This window comes from Spodoptera frugiperda, chromosome 10, assembly GCF_023101765.2.
Source record: "Spodoptera frugiperda isolate SF20-4 chromosome 10, AGI-APGP_CSIRO_Sfru_2.0, whole genome shotgun sequence".
Classification (NCBI taxonomy): Eukaryota; Metazoa; Arthropoda; class Insecta; order Lepidoptera; family Noctuidae; genus Spodoptera; species Spodoptera frugiperda.
In genome coordinates, this window is record NC_064221.1 from 8,953,993 (window position 1) to 8,968,227 (window position 14,235).

Here is a 14,235-nt window from a genome sequence, read left to right on the forward strand (position 1 = left end):
GTCGAAATATATATCTCTATATTTATGACGTATGTATAAACTAAGGTCTAATTTAGGTATCTCTCTTATCTAAATGAGAGTTTGTTGTTATCCCCATTCTAGCAAGCAGCCGTTGGATAAAACAAAATTTTGAGGACATTGTCCTGACCTAATTTTCCAAACTTTTGAACAAAAACGATCCATTTTAAATACCAAAACAATTTCTATTATGATTTTCAGTTGAAAAATCTCAGTAAAAGCTTCAAAGTCTGTTATTGTGGCCAGTGCATGATAATAGGTTCATCCCTTACGCCAATGACTATCATAAATCATTATCTGATTCTATTAACTACGGAACGCCGGAATTACGGCGCTTCCTAAAAGCGATGACTGGACAAAATAACGTTTAAAAGGGGTCATATTGATTAGCGGTTTTAGTATCAAGGAATAAAAATCGCGTTACGTAAGTAGGTGATTTTGAAAAATTATGACGTTGTTAAATTGGGGTTAATGTTGAAAGATATAAAGAGCCGAAACATAACATCGCACCTGTATGTATTTTGAAGTGTTAGTCCAACACAAAGTTATTTGTTACCAGTCATAAAAGGGGATTGACCAACTTGTATGGGACTTTGGCTATTTTTGAACAAGCACTTCAGCTAATAATATATGTTTGATTTATTAGTTCATATCAGTAAGAATGAAGATACAAACTTAGTTTTGTATCAAGATTTATATTTAGATATTTTTTTACATTTTATTGAAACTGATTATGCATGAAATAAAACATTTTTTTTCTATTAAATTGCATTATTAATCCGATTCATATGTAATTAAAATATGGGCAAGGAACTCGGCAGGTGGATTAATAATTTTCTGGTACCTTGCCCAGCTTAAAAACCAAATAATAGTTATTATATGTGCACATCAACCTACTGTTCTATGACCCACCATGCAGTTGCAGCAATAATGTTTTATGGCTGTCCTGCCTTTAGTGTTATTTTCATATAATATATATACAAAATATGTTTTCCTACTAATGTGTCTACTTTGTATTTTCCCAAGCAATAAATTGGAGTTTCAACAGTCACAATGCAAAAGAACAAAGCGAATAATATCTGTCATTTTGACAAAAAACACAACAGATTGACAGCAGATTGGCAGCACTAAAGTCAAATTCAAAGCCAACTACTACAAATACTTGGTCTTATCATAACAAATACCAATAAAAATCGATTTTTTAAAGTACAAATTGATACAAAGTTATTAGCGTCAGACATTTACTAAAATATAAATAAAATTATTGGTAAATTACATTTTTGTTGAGCAGCCTGTTCAAAAATAGCCAGATTTGGACAATCTCCTTTGGAGGACCATTTTTGGGCACGAATGGGGTAGCTCAACAAGAGGATTCATAGTTTTTTATAAAGGGTGAAAATCATCCAATGACTTCTCCCACCTTGGGCGAGGCGAGAGGTAGTGTCATAGTCATACTGACTAAAAACCATTCCGTTCCCGGTCCTGATTTTCGATCCAGAGCCGCGTTAGGTGACCGAGGTAACAATGGGTCAAAAAATAATAACGAAATTGCAACTCATATTTTTATAGTGTTGTGAGTGTCCATGGATAATGGGATATACACTCACGTTTTACCATTTGTGCTATAAGTCCCTTGCTCTCCCAATAATAAAGGAAGAGGCTATTAGTTAATTGACAGCATTGGCAATTTTTCGTGACACAGTAGCTCGCTTCATCATCAGAAACATTTGGATCTCAAAAAATAACTGAAGAAACACTGGTTTTCTAATTGCAGTATTGTTGTACGTCGTGTAAGGCAACGAACGGCCTTTGGCCAAAATGGCGTAGAAAAAAACAAAATTATACTAAAAACCTTGTCTTAATTTTTTGTACGTCTGGAGTACATATTTTTATAATCACAAGATATTATGATAGTATCGTTCGTATGTACCATCTCATTTTAATTCCCTGTACTAGGCAAGCATAAAAATCTTAAAGGTCACGTTTTACTGTTATGTTCAACCCTCAGAAATGTTGCGCAGATTTGGCACCTAAAGCTATAATGCAGAAGGTTTATTGTTGCACGAATGGCCTTGAAAATCTCTGTGGGTTTAGTAATGTAAATACATAACTTCTTTTGTTTGGGTATATGTAAATATTCTGCAAAATTGTGTCAGTTCTTAGTGGACTTCTATTGTAAAAAATACAAATTTTACTTTAAGCCTTTCACTGCGAACAAAAAACTGTTAAAGGCTATTCCTGCACTAGTGTCGGACAACGTTGTCCGACGTGGCGACTATTGTGTTAAGGCAAAATGATTATAATTAGCATTCAAGGGGTTTTTTTTCTACTACCTGATAATATTGACACTACAACATCACACCTTATAATCTCCGATTTGATAGAGATACTTACAATACACTATGTCATACATTACAATATGTCAAGTACTTGTCACAAATTATAGGACCGAACCAATTGCATTATATTGGACCCAATTTTAATCACGTGATACTACCTATATTGATAATTAAAAAATACAATAAACCTACAATACCACTTTGTTTGGTTCTTACTCGATAGTCTCACTTGCAACGGAACTGTTGCAATGGAATCCTTTGCCAAAGTCTGTGTTTGCTGATGGGTATAACCTAGGTGTCTTTAAGACCCGAGTGAATAGGTTGCTTATGGATACATGCTCCATCGCAGGCCGCATCATTGCTTACCACCAAGCGAGATAGTCACCACACGTCAACCCATCAAACATAAAAAAAATCTCGAGCCAATCCCTTTTTAATTGCTGTTTATACTATGACACTTCTGCATATGACTGTCCTGTGTTGCTGACGTCAATATAAGGCAGTAAACACAACATTTGTTTTAAACTTCCATTAACGTGAAGTCGTAAACTTTTGTGTGCACGTGGCCTTACATATTTGATTGTCCTTTTATCAATATAGGTATAATGAAAAGAGCATTTTTGACGTATTTTATCTAAGTTAAGTGTTTTTTTTTTAATGGTTTGTTCATCGACACACAACAACATAACACACCACGGGGTGGTTTTTAGTCAGTAATAGTCTAACAGTCCCTCTTGCCTCGCCCTAGGCGTGAGAAGTCATTGCATGATTTTTCCCCCTCGAAAAAAAAAAACACAAGGATTTTCTCCTGTATTGTGAGTTCGTTTAAAAACATACAAGTTCACAAAAAAATGACAACCAGACCCGAAACAAAATGGATCATACAAAGCGTTGCTCTGTGTGGGAATCGAAGCCGCTACACGTTACGAGGCAGCTGGTTGCCTACCTAGCCACCTCGCCAACCTTGTAGGAAACATACATATACATATAGTTGAATAATACGCATGGTTATTAAATATAACAGGGCAAATGATAAATAAAAGTCTAGAAGTACCGTTTAAAATAAATAAATTGTAACTGCTTTCCGTCAGGCAGGCCGTAAACTAATTTGTACCTTAGTGATATAAAAATAAAGTAAACATTCCTGTTGAGGTACGTACTTAGTTAGCGGTGTTTAGGAGGAGAAATAAATGTTTATATTAATCATTTTGTTTATTATTTCTCTCAAATATTCTTAATGCTAACTTTTTTATGGGCGGCAGCCGGCAAACAATCATCTGATAGTAAGCAATCGCCGCCATCCATGGAAACTAGAAACACTTGAGGCGTTACAAATGCGTTGCCGGCCTTTTGGGAGTTAGAAAAATGAAGGGTTGTTGAGGAATCGGGGATTAGGAAAGGGATATACACCACTCACACAACGAAACACAACGCAAGCATTGTTTCACGTCGGTTTTCTGTGAGGCCGTGGTGTCACTCCGGTCGAGCCGGCTCATTCGTGCCGAAGCATGGTCTTAGCTCTTACACATCAACTAATCTAGTCTATCAATGTAACTAATCTAGGATTAAATTTTTTAAAGTTTTAAATGCATAATCATCATCATATGTATAGATGGTTAGCAGGTCACAACTGAGCGCTTCTCACGAAACTTTCTGCCTCGCAGCAAAACTGTGAAATGAGCTATCGTCGGCAGTATTTCCGAACCAATACGATCTTCAAACCTTTAAGAAAAGAGCGTATTCCTTCTTAAGAAGATGGTAACGCACCTGTGACTCCTCTGGCGTTGAGGGTGTTCATGGGCGGCGCTGATTGCTTACCATCAGGTGACCAGACTGCTCGTTTGCCCCCTATTCCATAAAAAATAAATATATCGTAAAACATTTTCAATTAGGACGACATGTCACACCTATACTACTGAATAAGGTATTCAGAGAAAAATCCTAACTATCTTGTATTTTCCCTAACAAAATAAGACCCCAGAAAACCTACAATCGTGTAGGTATACAAACCACATTCAACGAGAAAATCACAATTGCAAGTATTAAACTGAGCTCTGCCTAATAAAAGGACGGTAGAGCCCGTATACAATTGACAATGAATCGCTAATCCCGGTTCATTGTGCTAAATCTGAACCATCATGCCACTAAGGGAGAGACGCACAAGGCCGGGAGCGTAGAATATGTATGTATGGAGTACCTTCTTTGAAAGTCAAATGTTTTGTATTTACTGTTAAAAAAATATTGCCTCAATCTAGGTATTTTTATGAGCTGTGGGTTACGAACAAAAAATAGATTGTAATTTTCTTTTATTTAATTTAATTATATTATAGCTGCTTCGTTTGTCGAGTGGTTGCAATTGCGACTGATGGGTACAGTTCAAGATAAAAGGCGTAACGTTGGATATAATATATATTTCTTTTTTTTTTGTTTATTCCATATATTATATCTATAGGCAGACACATACATTGGCATAGTCATATACACACAACAAGCATTAAAAATAAAAACATAATAAAATAAAACATAATGATCACAAATAAAAATCAAAATAAAAAAATATATATCACATTCGATTTACTATTGAATCACACAAAAAAAGCATTGGTTCGTGCGGAATCATGCGTAAGCAATAGGCTGTTGGTCGTCTACGCTACGCCCTGTTTCAATTTTTTAACAGTAACTATTTCTGAGTAAAGCAAACATTTTTTTATTTATTTTATCAAATACTTAATACTTTTGAATATTTTTCCTTTTGTGAAACTTAAAACAGCTTTAATTCATGAATAACAAATTGCCAAAAAGCGACCACCAACAAATACAAAATAATTTAAATAAAATTTTATTCACAGTGGCATTACTCCATTCTTTTATACTCCATGACCGGAAAAAAGCGCGTGACTTGTCACGCTGACACATGTAGCGTGACATACTGGCGGACTGTCACGTCAAAAACTGTGACGTCGTCATTTAGTACATGTTTCAGAAATAAATTATAATTTAATTGTTTTTAGAAATAGCTTCGCGCTTTTGTACATGTCATACAGATGATTCATTTTTATGGAGTATAAAGTTTTTTTTTAAAAAAACGTTGCCCCACATTAGGATTTTCTCCTGTGTCGTGGGTGAGTTTACAAACATACAATTTCACATGCACATGACACCCAGACCCGAAACAACAATCTGTGGATCACACAAAGAGTTGTTCCACGGCAGCCAGTTGCCCAGCCACCGCGCCAACCGTGCAGTGCAACAGTGCAGTTTAAGGTTTTATCAAATCCATTTATGAGTAGTAGATCATTTCAGTGTATTTAGATTGTTTTTTACTTTTTTTTTATTGAAACTAGAATCCTACTAATATTATAAATGCGAAAGTTTGTAACTTTACGTATATGCTTAAAATTCGGTTGTGGCTAGATTTTGGTCTATCACATAAGCTTATCTAATGAAAATGCGTGCAAAACTGTGGGCAGAAGTTAGTCAAAAACAATTTTCTTTCCACACTCGTCCACTTAAAACAAAACTTCGAAATATATAAAAAGAAAAAGTTACCAGCAAAAATAGCTTCTGTTCTCTTCTAAAAAAGGTACAATTTTATTGTTCCCAACTGCATTAGCAAAGTAACACAAATGAATTTTGTCTAATAAACCGTACCGGCTGTGTCTACAGAATTGTGTTACGTAGTTACACGGGCGCGGTCGTTGTAAGGGCAAAACAAAAATACGTTGCGTCTCTACGAGAAAAAGTAAAAAGCTTGTTCTGTGGACATGAATATTAAGTGAGTGGAGATGAACAATGTGAAATAGAATATTGGCAGGGTATTATGTATACTACTTATATGTCTTACTTATAAATATATGTATATGTAAACTATGTATACCATGACATACTTATTTAATCCACGACGGTGGACATACCTGGGGGTCTACTCTAATTCAACGAAAAACGGAGTTTCGTCCGAAATTTCGCAGATTTTGTACTAATTTAATTAATTATTATGACTAATTTCATTTATTGCGAACTTTCGTGAACAAAAATGAACGAATTAAATGAAAATAAATAAATAGGTTTTGATATGAAATTAAAAAAATATTATTAGTAAATCAATAAAACCTACGGCCGAAGATTAAACGAAACTTCGCATTCGAGAACTGGAGTAGTACTGATTAAAGTCGCAGGAAGCAGCTGGATGCATGTGGCTTCCAACCGGCCTATCCTGAAAGTCATTTGGGGAAGCCTATGTTCAGCAGTGAACGTCTTATGGTTGATATGATGATGAGTCCACGAAGAGGGTTAGCAATGTAACACACTCCTATTTACCATACATCTTATGATTGACATGTGGTAGAGGGTGAGTCTATTACTGAACACCGGCCACAATCTAAAACTCCTAGAAAGAGTTAGATATTACTAAGATACACTTGAAAATCTAAAAAACAAAACACTAATGTTCTTTGAAACCGACTTGGAAATGGAATGGGACAGTAACTTTTAACTTATTGCACTTTATTCAACAAGGCACAGTAGAAAAGTACGTCTGTCCTAAAAAAACTTGGCACAAAAATAACAAAAGGCCTAAGGTAGCGTAAGCTAAGTATGTCTCATTTTAATTGTAGGCAACGGGAACAGTCTTTACTCACTTTTTTACATTTCTTTTAGAACTGAAATATTTTTGATTTAATTATACGATTGTGACGAATAAATCTTTTTTAGAATTTTGTTCTTTTTTAGTATCAAAAGCCTAGTACACTGAAATAGATATCGATATTAAATTGTATTAAAGACGCAACAAGGCGACCGCTTCTTGGGTGTGAGAGTGCGGGTTCGAAAAATACCAACAGTAAGTACCAATATGACTTTTTCTGAGTTATATGTACTTTCTAATATTATTTAGACACCACTGACAAACGGTGAAGGAAAACATCGTGAGGAAACCTAGGTTTATAATTTCTTATTATAAGTTTGAAATCGCCAACCCGCATTGATCACGCGTGGTGATTAAAATTCAAACCTTCTCCATGCAAGAAGAGGCCTTTGGTCAGCAGTGGCCACTTATAAGCTGTTGATGTGTGTGAGATTTATTTTAATACCTTGGCCACCTTAGATAAATAACCTTTTTTTTACCTGATGGTAAGTGATGATGCGGCCTACGGTGGAGCACGTCTGCCCATAAGCAACCTATTCACTCGAGCCTTGAAGACACCCAGGTTATACCCATCAGGAAACACAGACTCCGGCAAGGAGTTCCACTCCCTAGCAGTTCGCACAAGGAAGCTTGAAGGAAGCTTGAAACCTAAAATGAATAAGCCATTACAAACTGGTTCACAAGCCAGTAGCCTTATTATGTGAACATTTTATGAAATAATAAACGCTTTTGGCCAACCCTAGGGTATAAAGACATGATGCCAAAGAAAACACAGCTTGCATGTCTCGCCACAGTAAATAATTTACGCGCCCGTAGTACAAGTCCATGTCATGTTGCTACTGCTATGTATAACGTTGTACAATTGTTTGTCAAAAAATAAAATGAATTTATTATTTGTGTCACGTAACCGTTTCTTTTTGTATCGTTGTGACATGACAGTACATAATGCTGGTTTTAAATTAGTAGCGTGATGTTATTGGTATTGGTGTTCGGGTATATTTGGCTAAACGGTTAATAACATAACCGTTTAGACACGGGTTTACCGGGGCTTGTAAGGCAGGAGTAGGACCGGGTCGTGTTTAGGCAGTAAGAGTCTGGCACTTCCTATCGCCTCGCCCAAGGCGGGAGAAGCCGGCCTCATAGAAAACAGACGTAAAACAATGCTTGCTTTGTGAGAGTGTTACCGGAGGTCAAATTACCCCCTTCCTGATATTCCTAATCCCCGATTCTCCAACAACCCATAAATTCCTAACCCCCAAAAGGACGGCAACGCACTTGTAACGCCTTTGGTGTTTCAGGTGTCCATAGACGGCGGTAATTGCTTACCATCAGGTGATCCGTCTGCACATTTACCGGCTTATACTATAAAAATGCCATCGATTAATTTGAAACAACGCGTAAACAAGTATCATAACTTTACCCAAAAAAACACCAATACAAATAATACCAAATTAATTCCTTAACAAATCGTTCCTCTAGTAAGATTAGCATTAATTAATCGACAAGCAACTGAACCCGTTCTTTGGTTAATTACAAGTAAATACAACCTCCTTTTCATCCGCCAATGAATAAGATTGTATTAGGAAAATAGTAATTATGTGCTGATTAAAGATGCTATTGGGGGCGTTTGATCTTGTGCTTTTGATTTGGTTAAAAGAGAATTAGGCTGGCTTAGAAGGTTATTTTTTTGAGGGGGAAAATCATCTAATGACTGCCCCGCCTTATAGCGTAGGTGTAGCGAGAGTGAGCGCCAGACTGTTACTGACTAAAAACCATCCCGTTTTCCGTCCTGCTTTTCGAGCCGGAGCTTCGGTGACCCGCAGCTCCGGGTTGGCATTAGCCCTACTGGGTGGTTTGATGGCTCTTTAAGCGCGCGGAAGGGTTAAGAAGAGTTAAGGGTGCTTTTTCACCAGATATATGCTATGTAGCTATGCTACGAAGATGTAATAGCTAAGCTGTGAAACTATGTGACCGTTTCCGCAAAGTAGCCGTGTGAGGAAAATGCGCAGCTCGAGCATGCGATGTATCAATAGTAGAGAAGCCATCCATAGCACGCATCTTTCAATATAAAAAAAACATAGCAAAGCTGAGTCCGTTTCCACCAGTGTTAAGCCATATTGACCAATGAATGTGATTGGTGGAAGCCAAACGCATTCACAGCTTCGTAACAGAGCAGATTTCTGCTGAAAAATCACCCATAATTAAGTCTGACAATAAACATTCAAATCCAAAGAGGTCTAATGTCAAAGAGTCTATACATACAAAACAGCTTCTCCTAACTATTTAGTGACCCTATCATATAAGCACTGTTTAGCCCTTTACCCGTCTAGAATATTCTTAGGTTACCTAGTTTGTAAGTATTGGACTAGTCGTAATTTTTTTATAGACCTAGTGTCGTTTAGAATTCTGCTCGCTTCGTAAAGGTAAGTAGCGTGAAACTATAAAATATGTTAGTATGTATCGTAATATTGTGGTTACATAATATTATTATACTAGCTTCTGCCGGCGGCTTCACTTGTGTCCCCGTGGGATTAAATGTATACTACCACCCAAGTCAGTTTATACCCTGTCTGTATACCAAGTTTAATCAAAATCCGTTCAGTAGTTTCAGCATGATTGACGGACAAACATCGAAACAAGCAAAAAAATAATAGATAAGGCGAATTTTAAGAGTGGGAGTTTAAGACTGGGAGCTTTTTACGTTATTTCAGTTTTTACTTACAAACTGTACATAGAAATGATGTCACGCGATATTTTAAATCAATACAATTAGGTATATATTTATTTAATTATCATAGAATTATCATCGAGAGTATTCGTTTCCGTAAGAAAATAAAAAAACACGTGTCTAATATTTTAAAATAATCTACAAGACGGATATTAAAACAAAAATTAATCATCTACCCTATTCCACATGTATATTACGAACATTCAACAAGGCAAACCACAGAAATAATTGTCAGGTAAAATTAATTAATATTAAACAATTCATTGTCAGACATTAAATAAATAGATGTACATACATACATATATTTGCCTATAGATTAAATTACTCTGTACAATATGTTCAGCGCGATACGTTCATTTGGTTTAATTGTCTCACCAAAGATGTATATTACTAGATGTGTCATGGTACGTACAAACCATACGTACTCCCAATTGTGTCGAATACACATAGTATAAGTTGTGTGACCAAAGCTGTATTGAGTGTCCTAATAATTGTAATTTAATTTTTTTGTTAACTTTAAGTATATTGTGTATTTGAAATTAATAATTTAATTGATTAAGTTATTCTCTATTCCCTTCAAAGTATATAGTATAGTATCGTGTATAGAGGGCGTTTGGCTTGGCTTGCGTGGGCTGGGACTAGCACCCGAAATAGTGTCGGTTTTTGGAACAAAGGGCGCCATGCTTGGATGTACGTAGTACGTAGCAAATTGACGCATTCACAAGAGTGTAAACGACGTCCAATATGCCAAGCGAAATTTGTGGACGCTTGGGGCTTGTGGATGCTTGTCGAGCTTCGGCAAGCATGGAAAGTTACCTTTAGGTTTATTCAATCACATTTTAAAGTAATATTCGATGGTGAATAAATCATAAATAATACTAAGCAACTAGTAAAAAATAATCTACTTACAGATTTTTTTATGGAATAAGCCGGTAAACAGGCAAACGGATCACGTGATGGTAAGCAATCGCCGCTGCACATGGACACCCGAAACTCCAGAAGAGTTACAAGTGCGTTGCTGGCCTTTTGAGGGTTAGGAATTAAACGGTTGTTGGGGAATCGGGGATTGGGAAGATTGAAAGGGGCCTCCGGTAAAATCACTTTCTCAATGAAACATAACACCTCACTTACACTATAAAACACTACACAAGCGTTGTTTTACGTCAGTTTTCTATGAGGTGTGATAATCACTCCGGTCGAGCCGTCCCATTCGTACCGAAGCATGGCTCTCTTACACCTGAAAATTTTTCGGTAGTACTTTAAAGTTATTGTTTTTAAAACTCTTATTTGATACAGCACCTTCTAGTTTACTCCTAACATCATTGGTCTAAATTCCACAATATTCGTTTAAATCGGTTGCCATTTTTTATCTAAACGTGTGTACGAGTCGAGTGTGCTACAGCGTGAAATGAATTCGGTCGTTATTGTACGTTTATTGCAACATTTTTCAGTTTCGTAAATAGATAGGGAGATAGAGAATATACAGTAATCAGTCACGGTAAACACAGGCACCAATATTCACATAACTTTTGGTGATTAAGTGCGATTCCCAAGTCGCTTGTCAAGTTTGGGGATTATAGAAAACAGAATTTCAGATAAGTTTTGGTGAAACGCTCCAAAGCGTGTCGAAATTCTATCAGTAAGCTTCTGTAAATTTTTTTCTATTAAGAGAGACAGTAGCTTGTCAAGTATGGGGATTATTTTTTGGTCAAGCCGAAATACATTTGTTTATTGTCTCCGTAATAAGTGTTGAATACTTATTTTGGCGAGTTTATTAAATGAATCATAGACTAGATAATTTTAAAACTGTTATCATCACGTTTCTTCGACAAAATACTAGGTGAAGAAAATAGCTATGTTGTGACTAATACATGTATAACATTACACGTGGCACTTCAAACTGAATTTATGAACAAATATTATGTCATTTTTAATCGGAATCTATTTAGACATTTTGTATTCAGATCGGCTTTTGACCATAAGACCTAGGTACTAGATTAATACCTGCACTAAAGCCAATTTACGAGCACCTCTGCTTACCTTTACCACTTTGGCAATCCAGAAAGCGTCACATTATAATATGGGAGTAAACCCTTGCCTCATATAAAAATGATTAAGCCTATGAAATATCGGAGTCCTATTATTTTAGATAACTTTGAATTTTAAAAATGCTTCGAAACAGAATTTTCTAGACGTTAGTTTTTATTTGACTGGCATTTTGAATTAAAAATAATACACATAACATAAAATTGAACTTAAAAAACTGAGACTTACGACTAAAAAAATACTTTTTACATATATTTTATGTCTCTCACGAGATTACTTGAACCACCAGCTAAAAAGAATATTAAAACTAAATAACCAAAAATTATAACGGGTTCAAAATACATTCCGTATTTTATTATGCAAAAACATTTCTATATTTCTACAAAACGAACACAGAAAAGAACTATTAATTAACAACGAGCGTCCAAAAATGGCGAAATTAAAATTTAAAATTCGAACATTTTTTGCAAGCGCCGCGTCACCTCCCTCGCTGCAAATGTCCCATCCATTACTGCCGAATCAAAATTACCCAATTTAAATAAAGATCTTTCTTTTTCAGATGGCGCAAAAATTGAACACTCAACGGATAAAATGATCAATGAATTAAACGAAATGAGCACATGAAACAAAGAAGATGATGTATTCAAGAACATTGCTTTCATCGTTCACGATGCTGATCATGTGCAAAGTCTGCCTTTCAACAATAGACGTGTATGGCAACATGTCTGATTCAAACTTAGATAGCATATCAATAAATGGTAATAAACCAAAAAGATCTGGTAATAAAACGAATGATGATAGCATATTTGAGATAGATGAATACATAAACGCTACTCTGAATAGTAGTTACGATAAATTAGAAGGAAGCACTACAGAGTATGGCGATCAGACAAACTTGTCGATTTACGACGATGATTACATTGAAAGACCCTGTTATGGACAGCCAGATTATTGCAATATGACAAGGAGAGAATATTTGGATATGTTGAATGACTATATTTTTCCTCAACCTTACGAATGGGTGTTGATAGCGACACATGCTATTGTGTTTGTAATCGGGTTGATAGGAAACGCGTTAGTGTGCATAGCGGTGTACAGAAATCATTCGATGAGGACTGTGACGAACTATTTCATCGTAAACTTGGCCATGGCTGATTTTATGGTGATACTTATTTGTTTGCCGCCCACCGTGCTCTGGGATGTGACTGAGACTTGGTTCTTTGGGACGGCGATGTGCAGAATTGTGCTGTATTTTCAGGTGAGTGGGTTTAATTTTGTTTGATTTTATATGAATAGAATATGGACCACTTGATTATTTAACTAATGGTAATTTTACTTCAACTAACTTATTTATTTACGGCTTAGGTGAGTTCTCTGTGTACTTTTATTTCTCGAAAAAAAAAGAACTTGAACTTTCTTTTGGACTTTTATATAATGTCACTAGTTTCTGTCATTGGCTTCGCCCGCGTTCCTGTGGGATAAAAAGAATTCTATAACCTAAGTCAGCTCATGTCTGTATACAAAATTTTTTTAAATCCGTTCTGTAGTTTCAACATGACTGGCCGACAAACATCCAAACAAATTTTCAAATTTATCAGTTTCGAAGTAATAATATAACATTTCATGGAGACTAATATTTCATGTTCACATATTTAGAGTACGTACGGTTTTTAAAAGGTAGAATTCTAAGCCTTTCCTTTAGAGTATTGTGGATAGATTCTTTGAATTTGGCAATACAACGGCAACGTTTCCTTCATAGCAATCTCTTTTGTTGCCCTTACAATAGCTTGCCTACCTTGAATATGATATTAAACATCGATTTTTCACATTTCAGTACACAACATTGAGTATTTTACTTCCGTGGTCTATTTACGAATTTGCGTGAATTTTATATTTATTTATTTTTAGAGCTAAGTGTGTGTGTGATTTGGGCATTTAGTAAATATGCTTGAATTTAATTTTGTGTTTACAAAACCGAAGATTCTATTCCAGATAACATTTTCAGATATGTATTTTATAATGTCTTTTTCATCAAAATTTGTCCCGGACTAAAACTGTTTTATGGTATAAGCGGGCTGACGGAACACCTGATGGTAAGCAATTGCCGCTACCCATGGTAAACCAAAACACTAGACATGTTACAAATGCGTTGGTGGCCTTTTAGGGGTTAGGTATTTAAATGTTGTTGGCGAATGGGGATTAAGGAAAATGGGAAGGGGATAATTAGGCCTCCAGTAACCTCACTCACACAACGACAGGTCGGTTTTTGGGAGGCCGTCGGCATCACTCTGGTCGAGCCGTGCCCATTCGTGTCAAAGTATGGCTCTTCCACAATTCATTATAAAATGCTTAAATTTTTCAAGCAATTAGGATTAACTCACATATCGATTACAAAACCACACTCTCTACTTAACCCAAACATCAAAGAAGATCCCTTATAAGATTATAAACACGACCACTAT

General features: G+C 35.8%; 1 protein-coding gene across 2 annotated transcripts in view; it reads left to right on the plus strand.

Annotated features, from left to right (window-relative positions):
• Positions 1-14,235, plus strand: part of LOC118277312 (orexin/Hypocretin receptor type 1-like) — a 144,798-nt gene that overhangs the window by 88,236 nt on the left and 42,327 nt on the right. For both annotated transcript variants that reach the window (XM_050696539.1, XM_050696540.1), the window contains one exon: positions 12,333-13,031. In XM_050696539.1, the coding sequence (XP_050552496.1) occupies positions 12,408-13,031 (624 nt within the window). In that variant the 5' untranslated portion in view covers positions 12,333-12,407. The remainder of the gene's footprint in view (positions 1-12,332; positions 13,032-14,235) is intronic.